At 32.1% G+C, this 14,353-nt stretch overlaps 1 protein-coding gene across 3 annotated transcripts in view; it reads right to left on the reverse strand.

Moving 5' to 3' along the window:
* Window positions 1–8,360: 8,360 nt before the first annotated feature.
* LOC107447176 (methylmalonyl-CoA mutase, mitochondrial) overlaps window positions 8,361–14,353 on the reverse strand; it is a 58,788-nt gene continuing 52,795 nt past the window's right edge. For 2 of the 3 annotated variants that reach the window (XM_087150101.1, XM_043054851.3), the window contains 2 exons: window positions 13,370–13,458; window positions 8,361–9,460 (listed from right to left, as the gene is read on the reverse strand). In XM_087150101.1, coding sequence (XP_087006227.1) covers window positions 9,366–9,460; window positions 13,370–13,458 — 184 coding nt within the window. In that variant the 3' untranslated portion in view covers window positions 8,361–9,365. Of the gene's footprint in view, window positions 9,461–13,369; window positions 13,570–14,353 lie in introns of all 3 variants that reach the window. The other variant, XR_015428700.1, reaches the window with a different exon arrangement.

Below are 14,353 nucleotides of genomic sequence, written 5' to 3' on the forward strand. Positions count from 1 at the left end.
CGAAAAACACATAAAAAAATAATATAATTCAAAATAAAAAATAAAAAAATTGAGAAAAAAAATTTGAAAATTTGACCGACCCTGGGATTCGAACCCTGGACCCCTCTCTCCTGCTGCGAAATTGCTTGTCTTGTGGCCTACCTTCCAGTCCACGGTGATACGTGAAGCCTACCTCAGTTTCGCTTCAAAAGCTCTCTTCTCTCATCTTCGCAATATACCTTTAGGGGTCCACTGTGACCCCCCTAATTGGCCTATAAAAATTATCTTCAGCGGCCTTGTTTGGACCATAGACCCCTACTTAGGGTGCGAGTTTGAAAATTATACCTTGACATTAAAGGGATCTAGGTTTTTTGAAATTTGAACCTTTCCAGAGACATTTTACTTTTTTATTATTCCATTACGCTTTCTTTGCTGGACTTCACGCTCAGAAAACACCCCATGCATGCTAGAATATCCAAAATGTTACAATACAAGTCGAAAAAGAGCAAATAAACTGATCTTCCAAGATTTTTCCTGTTTTTTCCCATTTTCCCCAACAAAAAAATTTTTTCCAACATGCATGAACCTCCAGAATATCGAAAAACACATAAAAAAAATAATATAATTTAAAATAAAAAAAAAATAATTTACAAAAAAAAATTGAAAATTTGACCGACCCTGGGATTCGATCCCAGGACCCCTCCCTCCTGCATGGAACTTGCTTGTATTGCGGCCTACCTTCCAGTCCACGGTGATACGTAAAGCCTACCTCAGTTTCGCTTCAAAAGCTCTCTTCTCTTATCTTCGCAATATACCTTTAGGGGTCCACTGTGACCCCCCTAATTGGCCTATAAAAATTATCTTTAGCAGCCTTGTTTGGACCATAGACCCCTACTTAGGGTGCGAGTTTCAAAATTATACCTTGATATTAAAGGGAGCTAGGGGTCTTGAAATTTGAACCTTTCTCGAGCCATTTTATTTCTTTATTCTTTTTTTTTTTACTTCTCCATTACGCTTTCTTTGCTGGACTTCACACACAGAAAACACCCGATACATGCTAGAATATCCAAAAAGTTACAATAGAAGTCGAAAAAGAGTAAATAAACTGATTTTCCAAGATTTTTCCAGTTTTTTCCCATTTTCCCGAAGAAAAAAAAATTTTCCTACATGCAGGAACCTCCAGAATATCAAAAAACACATAAAAAAATAATATAATTTAAAATAAAAAATAAAAAAATTTAAAAAAAATTTAAGATTTGACCACTCCTGGGATTCGAACCCAGGACCCCTCCCTCCTGCAGCGAACTTGCTTGTCTTCTGGCCTACCTAATATTCCACGGTGATACGCGAAGCCTACCTCAGTTTCGCTTCAAAAGCTCTCTTCTCTCATCTTCGCAATATACCTTTAGGGGCACACTGTGACCCCCCTAATTGGCCTATAAAAATTATCTTCAGCAGCCTTGTTTGCACCATAGACCCCTACTTTGGGTGCTAGTTTGAAAATTATACCTTGATATTAAAGGGAGCTAGGGGGTCTTGAAATTTGAACCTTTTCAGAGCCATTTTATTTTTTCACTCTTTTTTTTTATTATTCCATTACGCTTTCTTTGCTGAACTTTACACTCAGAAAACACCCCATGCATGCTAGAATATCCAAAATTTTTCAATAGAAGTCGAAAAGAGCAAATAAACTGATTTTCCAAGATTTTTCCAGTTTTTTCCCATTTTCCCCAACAAAAAATTTTTTTCCTACATGCAGGAACCTCCAGAATATCGAAAAACACATAAAAAAATTATATAATTTAAAATAAAAAATAAAAATTTGAAAATTTGACCGACCCTGGGAATCGATCCCAGGGCCCCGCCCTCCTGCAGCGTACTTGCTTGTCTTGTGGCCTACCTTCCAGTCCACGGTGATACGGGAAGCCTACCTCAGTTTCGCTTCAAAAGCTCTCTTCTGTCATCTTCGCAATATACCTTTAGGGGCCCACTGTGACCCCCCTAATTGGCCTATAAAAATTATTTTCAGCAGCCTTGTTTGCACCATAGACCCCTACTTAGGGTGCGAGTTTGAAAATTATACCTTGACATTAAAGGGATCTACGGGGTCTTGAAATTTGAACCTTTCCAGAGACATTTTATTTTTCTATTATTCCATTACGCTTTCTTTGCTGGACTTCACGCTCAGAAAACACCCCATGCATGCTAGAATATCCAAAATGTTACAATAGAAGTCGAAAAAGAGCAAATAAACTGATCTTCCAAGATTTTTCCTGTTTTTTCCCATTTTCCCCAACAAAAAAATTTTTTCCTACATGCATGAACCTCCAGAATATCAAAAAACACATAAAAAAATAATATAATTTAAAATAAAAAATAAAAAAATTTTAAAAAAAAATTTGAAAATTTGACCGACCCTGGGATTCGAACCCGGGACCCCTCCCTCCTGCAGCGAACTTGCTTGTCATGTGGCCTACCTACCATTCCACGGTGATACGCGAAGCCTGCCTCAGTTTCGCTTCAAAAGCTCTCTTCTCTCATCTTCGCAATATACCTTTAGGGGCCCACTGTGACCCCCCTAATTGGCCTATAAAAATTATCCTTAGCAGCCTTGTTTGGACCATAGACCCCTACCTAGGGTGCGAGTTTGAAAATTATACCTTGATATTAAAGGGAGATAGGGGGTATTGAAATTTGAACCTTTCTCGAGCCATTTTATTTTTTTATTCTTTTTTTTTATTACACCATTACGCTTTCTTTGCTGGACTTTACACTCAGAAAACACCCCATGCATGCTAGAATATCCAAAATGTTACAATAGAAGTCGAAAAGAGCAAATAAACTGATTTTCCAAGATTTTTCCAGTTTTTTCCCATTTTCCCCAACAAAAAAATTTTTTTCCTACATGCATGAACCTCCAGAATATCGAAAAACACATAAAAAAAATAATATAATTTAAAATAAAAAATAAAAAAAATTTTAAAAAAAAATTTGAAAATTTGACCGACCCTGGGATTCGAACCCAGGACCCCTCCCTCCTGCAGCGAACTTGCCTGTCTTGTGGCCTACCTTCCAGACCACGGTGATACGTGAAGCCTACCTCAGTTTCGCTTCAAAAGCTCTCTTCTGTCATCTTCGCAATATACCTTTAGGGGCCCACTGTGACCCCCCTAATTGGTCTATAAAAATTATTTTCAGCAGCCTTGTTTGCACCATAGACCCCTACTTTGGGTGCGAGTTTGAAAATTATACCTTGATATTAAAGGGAGCTAGGTGTTCTTGAAATTTGAACCTTTCTCGAGCCATTTTATTTTTTTATTATTCCATTGCGCTTTCTTTGCTGGACTTCACACACAGAAAACACCCCATGCATGCTAGAATATCCGAAATGTTGCAATAGAAGTCGAAAAAGAGCAAATAAACTGATTTTCCAAGATTTTCCAGTTTTTTCCCATTTTCCCGAAAAAAGAATTTTTTTCCTACTGCAGGAACCTCCAGAATATCGAAAAACACATAAAAAAATATTATAATTTAAAATAAACGGAGGTTCCTGCATGTAGAAAATAACTTTTTTTTATTGGGAAAATATGAAAAAACTTAAAAAATCCTGGAAAATCCGTTTATTTGCTCTTTGTCGACTTATTTTGAAGCATTTTGGATATTCTAACATGCATGGGGCTTTTTCTATGTGAGAAATCCAGCAAAGAAAGCGTAATGGAATAATAAAAAACAAGAATAAAATAATAAAATGGCTCGAGAAAGGTTCAAATTTCGAGACCCCCTAGCTCCCTTTAATGTCAAGGTATAATTTTCAAACTCGCTCCCTAAGTAGGGGTCTATGGTCCAAACAAGGTTGCTGAAGATAATTTTTATAGGCCAATTAGGGGGTTCACAGTGGGCCCCTAAAGGTATATTGCGAAGATGAGAGGAGAGAGCTTTTGACGCGAAACTGTGGTAGGCTTCACGTATCACCGTGGACTGGAAGGTAGGTCACCAGACAAGCAAGTTCGCTGCAGGAGGGAGGGTTCCTGGGTTCGAATCCCAGGGTCGGTCAAATTTTCAAAACATTTTCTTTTTTTTTTTTTTTGTTTATTTTAAATTATGTTCTTTAAGGTGTTTTTCGATATTCTGGAGGGTCCTGCATGTAGGAAATAATTTTTTTTTTTTTTGGAAAATGGGTAAAAACTTGAAAAATCCTGGAAAATCAGTTTATTTGCTCTTTTCCTACTTATTTTGTAACATTTTGGATATTCTAGCATGCATGGGGTGTTTTCTATGTGTGTGAAATCCAGCAAAGAAAGCGGAATGGAATAATAAAAAAAAGATTAAAAAAATAAAATGTCTCGTGAAAGGTTCAAATTTCAAGACCCCTTTTCTTCAAGACTTTCTTTTTTTCTTTCTTTTGTTTATTTTACATTATATTGTTTTTTAAATGTGTTTTTCGATTTTCTGGAGGGTCCTGCATGAATTAGGGGGGAGCACATGGCCCCTAAAATCTCTCGCTTAGCTAGCCGGGAGAACGCATTTGAAGCCATGTAGTCGCATGGTCCCTGAACAAGAGTGGTCTGGTGGTAAAAGGCTGGACTAGTAACTTACGCCTTTAACGAGGTGGTGCAAGTTCGAGTCCCGGCTGTGGTCAATATTTAAATTTTTTCCTTCCATTGTTTATTTTACATTATATTATTGATTTATTGTGTTTTTCGATATTTTATAGGGTTCTACGTATAAAAAATAAAAAAAATTTATTATGGAAATGGTGAATCGTGCATAAAAAGAGGAAAAATACCCGAAAATTAATTTATTTGTATTATTTTATATTTTTACAATACATTGGATAGTTTAGCATGCGAAAGATGTTTTTTCTATAAGAAGTAGTGTATTTCTTTGTTAAAGAACACACAATGGAATAAAAACAATAATAAAAATGGCGCGTTATGACTCAAATTTCAAGACTGCGTAACTCCCTTTATTATTAAGCTATAATATTCAAACTCAGACCGGAAGTAGACCTCTATGGGCTGAACCACTGTGCCAAAGGAATGGGCTGAACCACTGTGCCACTCTGCAAAGGGTCCAAAACCCTTTTGATTGACTAATCGTGAGTGTGTTCTTGAAGCTAAATAGTCGCCCGAACACCTTATAAGCGTGGTCCAACGGTTAGCACCATGCGCAGTGTGTTATTCGTGGATTAAAACTTGATTACTCATAATCTACCCTGAAGTTGGATTTTTATCTTCAGGGTGATACAAAATAAAAATTGCTTATTATACAAAAAAAATAATCACTTCTGTATTGTAATTTCATCAAAAGTAAAATGTTTTCTAAGATTCGTTTTTCATTATTTTTTGTTCAAATTTTTCCCTTTTTATTTTGTTCTTTGCATCGAATTTTTCCTAATATGACCATAAAGGTCACCATTAATTTATTTAATAGATTAGTTTAAAAAAAATTTTTGGTTTTAGGGAAAGTTTCTGCTTCCGCATCACCACATTCAGTGTCTTTTTCTCGCGTTTTTAATTCAGCAACGATATCTTCTCTTGAGAGCACACCGTAGTTAGAACATTGTCATCAACATTCGTGGAATCATCGATGTTTAAACTCCTTAATGTTCTTTTGTTGTAATCTAGAGTTAACTCAAATCTGGAAGGAAAAAAATTCCCTTTGTTTTCCCTGCACATATTATATACAATATATTAAGAGGAGACACTCAACCACTGTATGACTCACAACTAAAAACTTAAGAGAAAAAAAAGGGAGGCTGAACATACTCAACACAAATACAGTTGACTCGCGTTATAACGACCCCATCGGGACTGTCCCAATCTGGTCGTTATATCAAATGGTCGCTATATCAAAATGAGCAAATTTCCTTTGAAAATCGGTCACATAATGGTTTTAAACGTCACAATGCATGCTTAGACTATTTGTGGTATACATGTTATAAGTCAAATGTATAAGCCTTGTGGTATAAGCCAAAAAAGGATGGGATACATACATTAATAAAACATAATGACATTTTAACAATTGAATTACAACTGTTAACAATTAAGAATTTGTGGTGCGCTGGAACAGAGGTGTGCTTGTTCAAGGTCAACCATTCGACCCCACTTTCCAATAGGAAGTTAGAAAAGAGCGGTGTTCAAATTCAGAGAGGGTCGTTATATTAAGAGTTGACCTTTTTTACGGTCGTTATAGCAAGAGTAAAATAACGTTATCTTTTATGGATGTGAATTGGGACTCCTTCACAGGGTCGTTCTATCATGTTGGTCGTTCTATCATGTTGGTCGTTCTATCACAAGGTCGTTATAACACGAGTCGACTGTAGTACTACAGTAAATGAAATAGTTTAATATAGCTGAAATATCATCCTCAAACATCCCTTATCACTCTTTTAATATCACTTTGAGTATCACTCTTTTTTAAAAGACGAAAATAAGAAACAAAATTCCCTGCATTTTCCCTGTTATTTTAGGTGATTTTTTAAATTCCCTGTATTTTCCAGGTTTTCCCCGAGGAGTGGCAACCCTGTACCCACACTGAAAGTGGCAAATCATCTTAATACTAGTGAATTAGAATTACATTTCCGTAGTGGTAGACACACTACACTTTTCACGCACCTAATCCAACTCAGACAAAAATGAAACAAATAATTCTGAAATCATCCATGCTTTTTTATTAGATCTATAAGTCACTGGTAGGCATTTTACTCAGCTAAAGCCTGTTGGTTTTGCAGATTTACTTAAAATAAAAAGTTTTTTCTTATCTTTTGTTGACAATTTGCATCACAATACAGTTAAGCGATTTTCCTACAACTTACCACCCACGCATTCCCCCCTTTAAATTTTAACATTTGATAAGGGGTTACATCATAGAAGAGGCCAAAATCATATACGTTATAAATGTTTTCTTTTGCATAACTTTCCAGCAAATCTTTCCATACAGCATCTGACCAATAAGTTACACCTTTACACAAGCAGCTTGACCAATAATTTTTCCGGCACAGATGTTTTGACTTTTTTACGAAGTCATCCATCCATTGGAGCACGAAAAATCTGTGAATCCCAGTTGAGCTGCAAATTTTTCAACTTTTATTTTCATGATAGGTCCAGTTATCGGTAAACAAGACTACTGTTGCTAAATTAGTCACATTCGCTTCATATGCTATCATTAAACACTCCTTGCTTTTCAAACGCCTGTGGAGTTAGTAGCAGATGAAACTGTTTACATATTGCGAAATTTCTTCTCCTTTTTTAATAATTTTGGACAAAACTTTTCTTTTCGACATCTCAAATCTGCTCAATAAAAAGTAAGCTTTCAAGTAAAGATACAAGCCAGAAATGAGCTTTTCTAATACGTAGCTCTGAATTCAGCAATGTTTCTGAAACATGCATCTCGAGAGTTATTTTTCACTCCTAAAAATTCTTTCCTTATTAGTTGAAACCAAATAATGGGCTGAGTCCAGTTTCGTTGCTATTTCCCTTTCTCTGAAGGTTACACTTGGTTTTGAATAACTTTGAAAAATGATGAAAGTGTTTCTCAATCATATTAAAATTTTTTCTCCTTCTTTTGAAAATAGTTTAGATTGTCAATATTGTTCTTGTTTCCAAAATTAATTCTCTCGTTAAATCCGAGAAAAAGAGAAGAAAAAAAATTGCTTGCTAAAAGAGTATATTCTAATATATTTTTAACATTGTACCAAACAAAACACTCTGTTTTCCTTGTTTTATCTGGAATCTTGGTAAATGCGGTTAGTTATAAGCGGGTCCTACTGTATTTAAGTCAAGCAAAGAAATGTTTTACTTTTATCATTATTTTAAACATTATTAAAATAATTAAAAAAATATATTTCTTGTTATAAATTTTGAACAAAGACTCCAAAACTGCAGTAATAAACACAATGCTGATAATATAAATACTCACAAACTCTAGATATTGTTTAGCATAAGTGTTAAAAAACATTTCAGACGATTTTATACCCTTATATTTTGATGCAATTAAATTAATACAAAAACATTCTGTAATATACCTATTTATAAAAGCAATGACTGGTGACCTTTATCCTCAAATTAAAGAAAGAAATTTAATACAAGAATAAAGAAAAGAGGGTAAAAATATCAGAAAAAAATTTATGAGAAAACGAATTTTAGGGTACAAAAGATTTATCCTTGAATTGCAATACAAGAGCAAATTTGTTTTTGTTTTACACAAAACCCATAGATATATTTTAATAACCTAACATACCAAGCCATGCAATTATAAGCCAATTAGGGGTTGCAGAAAATGAAGAGAATTATAATTAAATGTAGAACATGAAAATGGCAGGAATTTGTAAAAAACAGATTATATGAATGTTTTTTTATTTATTAACCACACAAATAAAATTTTACAAAAATTCATTTATTATTTTTTAAATGCTTTGTATATAAAAATATATCAAATATGTTAAATATAAAAAACACATTTCTCAATAGGGAAAAATTCAACATGATTATAATAATAACAGATCTAAAAATTATTTTCCACATTTTTTTAGAGTTAAGGAAATCTGTTTTGGAACAATCAAGACAGTTGAAGCAAAAATTCTTTGTATATTTGACAAAAAAAAAGTTATTTAATTTTTAATTAAAATAAAATAGTATAAAATATAGTATATAAATAGTATTAAAATACTTATATAAACTGCATATTTCTGTCCGTATAATTTAAATTTTTTTTTCAAACCAACGGACAACATAATCTATGCAATAGACAGTATCGGAATTTACTGAACACAACCTAATATATTCATTTTCAGTTAATCTTCTTATTACAGGTTTTTCTTGCAAAAGGATGTATAGGTACGTTGAAAATAATAACAAAATAAACTATAAAAATATAATAAAAAAACATTTTAAATAACAGGAATATTGATGTGCAAAACAATGAGATTTTGACAAAGCTAGTTAATATGTAAAAATCAAAATTTGGCAATAATGTTTCTAGAAGAATTTCAACTCTCATAAGTAAATTACTTAAAACACATGAAATCCCTGAAATTAAATTGCACTCAGTCATTTAATGACTACTTTTTTTGTAGACTTTCTACTATAGTATCTTAGTGCTATTTAAATACAGTTTAAGTAATAATAAATGCAAAATATATATCACAATTTCAACTATCAAAAAAAAATATCATTAAATTTAGTTTACAATAAGAATGAGAATAAAACAATTCATACATGAAAAATTCAATGTATAGAACATAAGTAGTGATTGCATCAAGTAGTAATAATGGCAAGAGTCAGTGCTTACATTATATATCTTCAATTAGACAATGTTATCTAACTTGATAAAAAAAAGTCAAATCGTAAGATAAATTCAGAATAAAGAAAAGACTTGAATGAGATTTATTGCCCAGATGCCGACTTGACAGCTTCTCTCTCTTGGATGGATTTCGATATGAGTTCCACCACTTTCATTGCACAAGCTGGTATTTTGGTTCCTAAATAGAAAATACAGTAAAGCTTTTTTTAAGAAATATTTAATTTGATTCATAATTTTGTTACACTTGAATTTAACATACTCGTTTATTAAAGCACAAATAAAGGTACCGAAATGGTTACACTAAAGTTTCACTTCTATAAGCAGGAAAATTCCTCAGTGTCAAAACACCAAATGAAAGCAGAAAAGTACTGAGGCAAAGTGATTTAACCAGTAGGAAAAGAAGAACAGATAATAAAAGAAGGTAGCTAAGAAAGTGTGGAAATTTGAGAGTGCAAGATGTAGAAATTAAATTAGATTTCTCTAAAATTAAGTTATTAGAATTTTTCAAAGTCTGGAATAATTCCCGGAAATTTAGATCAGTAGATTAATTAGTAGTGTTGGATGATCTTAGCAGAAGAAAACTCAAGCTTACTATTATAATTAAAACTATATAGGGAGATACAATGTCAGTTAATATCCTAACTTTGGACAGATCTTCCACGTTCTTTAAGTTGAAATAAAGGGGCATGCTTAGCCTGTACAATATAGGCACGATTACACTAACAAGAAATTTGATAGATACTCCAGCTATTAATAGAAGCTTATAGGAGGCATGGGTGCCCCTCTAAATCAATTTCAAGACTGAAATTTTTGTTTGATCAATTAACAAAACATTAAACAGAATATTTCTGAAAATAATAGATCACTTCCATGAGAATGGTCCATTTATTTTATGAATGACTTGATTATTTCTTCTAAAATTTTAACTTATTTTTTATTATGAACAAATCAAAAATAACAGATAAACCTTGTATATCTCTCTACACCAATTGCAAAATTCTGACTTTTTCTCGGAGTCACGCATACCTCTATTCAATTTTCAAAAAAATAATCTCCAAGATCATTCTTCAAAAAAAATACTTTTAATTTAACCTCACCCAACATCTCAAAATATCAAAGCTATTAATAAAATAAATAAAAAGATAATAAGATAATAAGAATAAAGATAAAATAAATAAATAAAATATAAATAGAAAAGCTATTTAAACTCAAGTAGATTCTGGTTTAACGATAAAAATTTTATTTGTACAAGTTCAGTCAATGACACTCAATACAAAAATAACAATGCTTTTTTTTTTTTTTTTTTTTTTTTTTTTAAAGAAATATTTTTTTATATTCATTTTAACTGAATTGTTATTTTAAATTTTCATCAGGAAAAAAAAATTTTTTTGAAGGAATTTAAAAAACAAAATGGATATATATATTGAATGAAGGACTAAATTCAATCAACTGGATCCTTTCTCAAGACTGATTTTAGTCTTCAAGACTTAAGAGTTTCACCCATGCCTTCAGGGTCTGAAATTTAGTTTGATAGCATTTGAGAAAACAACTTAACTCTTTATTTTATTTTTTTATTATCTCTATACCTCTGGAGTCTGGATTATCTCTATACCTATTATCTTTATTATCTCTATACCTATTTCCTCTTTCCTTACTGCACATTTAACCACTTTGCACATTTTTGTCTCATTACTTTCCAACTGTCGTTCCGTGTTTAGAAACTGAGGAAGACTCTAGTTTCTAGAGCCAAAACTAAAGTAAGTCCATTTCTGCACCTTTATTTGTGATTTATTCAAGTGGTTTTGCTTAATTTTACGTTGTACAAAGTGTACTGAATTCTTGTGTGGATAATCGTTGTTTTTTTTTTCATTCCATACAAATTTTAAAAATGAATGAAAAGAAAGTAAGATCTCTTACAATGATGCATTGAACTAAGGTTATTATTAGAATAAATCAAAAAAGAATATTAAAGAGATGCAACATGAGAATCACATTTGTGATCTAAGTTAGTTTTTTGGATAACCAGAGTATAGCCATCCATGAGTTTTATTGTGAAGTTGGTTGGATTTCAAAAAAACAGCATCGTATAATTAATCATGTTTATTACCAATCAACTTTACTAAACAGTTTTAAAATTACAAACCTTTTGAACATTAATATCTAAACTTCAAACGGATTATTAATAATAAAGTATGATTTATTCTACAAAGAAATAATCTACATTAATAATAATAATTTAAAAGTATTTATGTAGTAGTAATAAAAAATAATTCTAAAAAATGTTTATTCTTCTATTAGTCTCAAAATTAATGGTGTATGCAAAGTTTATAGATATGTATTATATTTAACGTAAAATAATTAAGATCAAGAAAAATAGAGAGATGTTAAAATGTTTAAATCAAAACTTAATTTACTTTAAGGGCTCTGGAAAAAATTTCTTTCAGTACTTTAGCTTTCTTTTTTCTTATCACCTACAATTTGTTATTCTTAAAAACATCAATGCATTTTAAAGAATTAAAGTAAAATAAATAACTGGCATCATATTAATAAAAAATAAACACACACAATATATGCTACTTGTCTAACTAGTTTGTAGCAGTTTGATGTCACCAAAAGGCAAGTATTTCCTGTACTTAGAATGAAAATTGTTCTACTTTTATGCAGAGTAAAAACTGCAAACTTGTTATATTCAATAAAGTGCATTAAAATTATTAGTCTCAAAATTAATGGTGTATGCAAAGTATATTGATATGTATTATATTTAACGTAAAATAATTAAGATCAAGAAAAATAGAGAGATGTTAAAATCAAAACTTAATTTACTTTAAGGGTTCTGCAAAAATGTCTTTCAGTACTTTAGCTTTCTTTCTTATCATTACCTACGATTTGATATTCTTAAAAACATCAATGCATTTTTAAGAATTAAAGTAAAATAAATAACTGGCATCATATTAATAAAAAATAAACACACACAATATATGCTACTTGTCTAATTAGTTTGTAGCCGTTTGATGTCACCAAAAGGCAAGTATTTCCTGTACTTAGAATGAAAATTGTTCTACTTTTATGCAGAGTAAAAACTGCAAACTTGTTATATTCAATAAAGTGCATTAAAATTATTAGTCTCAAAATTAATGGTGTATGCAAAGTATATTGATATGTATTATATTTAACGTAAAATAATTAAGATCAAGAAAAATAGAGAGATGTTAAAATCAAAACTTAATTTACTTTAAGGGTTCTGCAAAAATGTCTTTCAGTACTTTAGCTTTCTTTCTTATCATTACCTACGATTTGATATTCTTAAAAACATCAATGCATTTTTAAGAATTAAAGTAAAATAAATAACTGGCATCATATTAATAAAAAATAAACACACACAATATATGCTACTTGTCTAATTAGTTTGTAGCCGTTTGATGTCACCAAAAGGCAAGTATTTCCTGTACTTAGAATGAAAATTGTTCTACTTTTATGCAGAGTAAAAACTGCAAACTTCTTATATTCAATAAAGTGCATTAAAATATTTCAATAACTAATATAAACAGCTAGATGTCAATTGCTTGCCGGCAGAGAGTGGAAATAATCACAAAACAGTTTCTCTTTCATAAATAACAACCAAAGAAAAATATTTTTTCCTTTTAACTATCATTAATAGTATTTTAGAGAACAGTTGTAGTCGAGCATTGGCCTCCCAATGAGGCGATCCAAGTTTAAATCCCAGCAAAAGCTGGTTGGACAAATTCTACTCCCGGCTTGCACTGCCGGTCGTAAAATATCACCAGTGGTAAACAGATCATAGGTTATAATACCCTTACCGACTGACTAGCCATGGGAAGTTTTCATAGCTTTTCTCTTCGTGCAGCGCAAATGCGGGTAAGTTGATCAAGGAGTTCTCTTGTCTTCTGGGTTGAGTTTAAAATTAAGGAGATGTAGAACATTAATGGTTGTAAGACCATAAAATGTGTCGTTTGTTTAATGCCAGTTATAAAATATTAAAAAAAAATAGCATTCTAGAAGTTATTATTTAGTTAACGTTATATTTTCATAAAGGTGAGGTTTAAAATATTAAATGAAGATAGCATACCTGGACCAAATATAGCAGCTGCACCTGCCTTGTACAGAAAATCATAATCTTGAGGAGGTATAACTCCACCCACAAATATCATGATGTCTCTGTGGAGGTAATCAACACATTAATGGTGTTTATCGAACATTTTTCCAATATTGCTATAGACTTTATTATTTTTCAAAATTTCTGAACAGAATGCAAGTAATGTTTAAAATCTGCAATTTAAAAACATTTATTTTTTAAATTATTAATTTAAATCACTTAACAACAACTAATGGAATTCTATACATGTTTGAATTATTAATTTATTATAATGGGTACTTTTTTATTTTTTTGAAAATTTAAAAAAAAAAAGATTTATACATTAAAACAAATTTGCTACCGGGAAGAAAACTTTTCCTTAATATTCAACGCTACAAATTTGCAGTTATGTACACTCAAGAGCCAAAACATTATGACCACCCCTACATTTTGCAATGAACTCTCCTGGATGACGTGGAAGGCACATGATCAGGTGGAAGAGTTTGAGAGTTTGAAGAATCATTCTGTCACTTACTTCTGTGCGTGATGGGAAAGTCTGCGGATCTAAGCGACTTTGATAGAGGGCAGATTGTAATGGCTCGTAGGCTCGAAACAAGTATTTCCGAAACTGCATGACTCGTGGGTTATTCGAGATCTACAGTTGTTAGTACTTATGGAAAGTGGATGAATAACGGTGATACCAGCTGTAGACGACATGGTGTTGGACGTCCACACACTATCAAAGAAAAAGGTCGTCGGAGATTGTCTCTCTTGGTGAAGCAAAACCAGAGCCAGACAGTGGCTCAGCTGACAGCCCAATACAATGCAGGATCAAGTAGAATAATATCAGAACACACTGTTCAGCGGACACTGTAGGATATGGGGCTACGCAGAAAACGTCCCACTCGTGTGCCTTTGCTGACCAAGCATCACCGCCAACTATTCCTGCGCTGGGCCCGGGAACATCGCGACAGGTCC

The sequence above is a fragment of the Parasteatoda tepidariorum genome, chromosome 1 (genome assembly GCF_982258835.1).
Source record: "Parasteatoda tepidariorum strain Cologne lab strain chromosome 1, Ptep-v5.0, whole genome shotgun sequence".
NCBI classification, from domain to species: domain Eukaryota; kingdom Metazoa; phylum Arthropoda; class Arachnida; order Araneae; family Theridiidae; genus Parasteatoda; species Parasteatoda tepidariorum.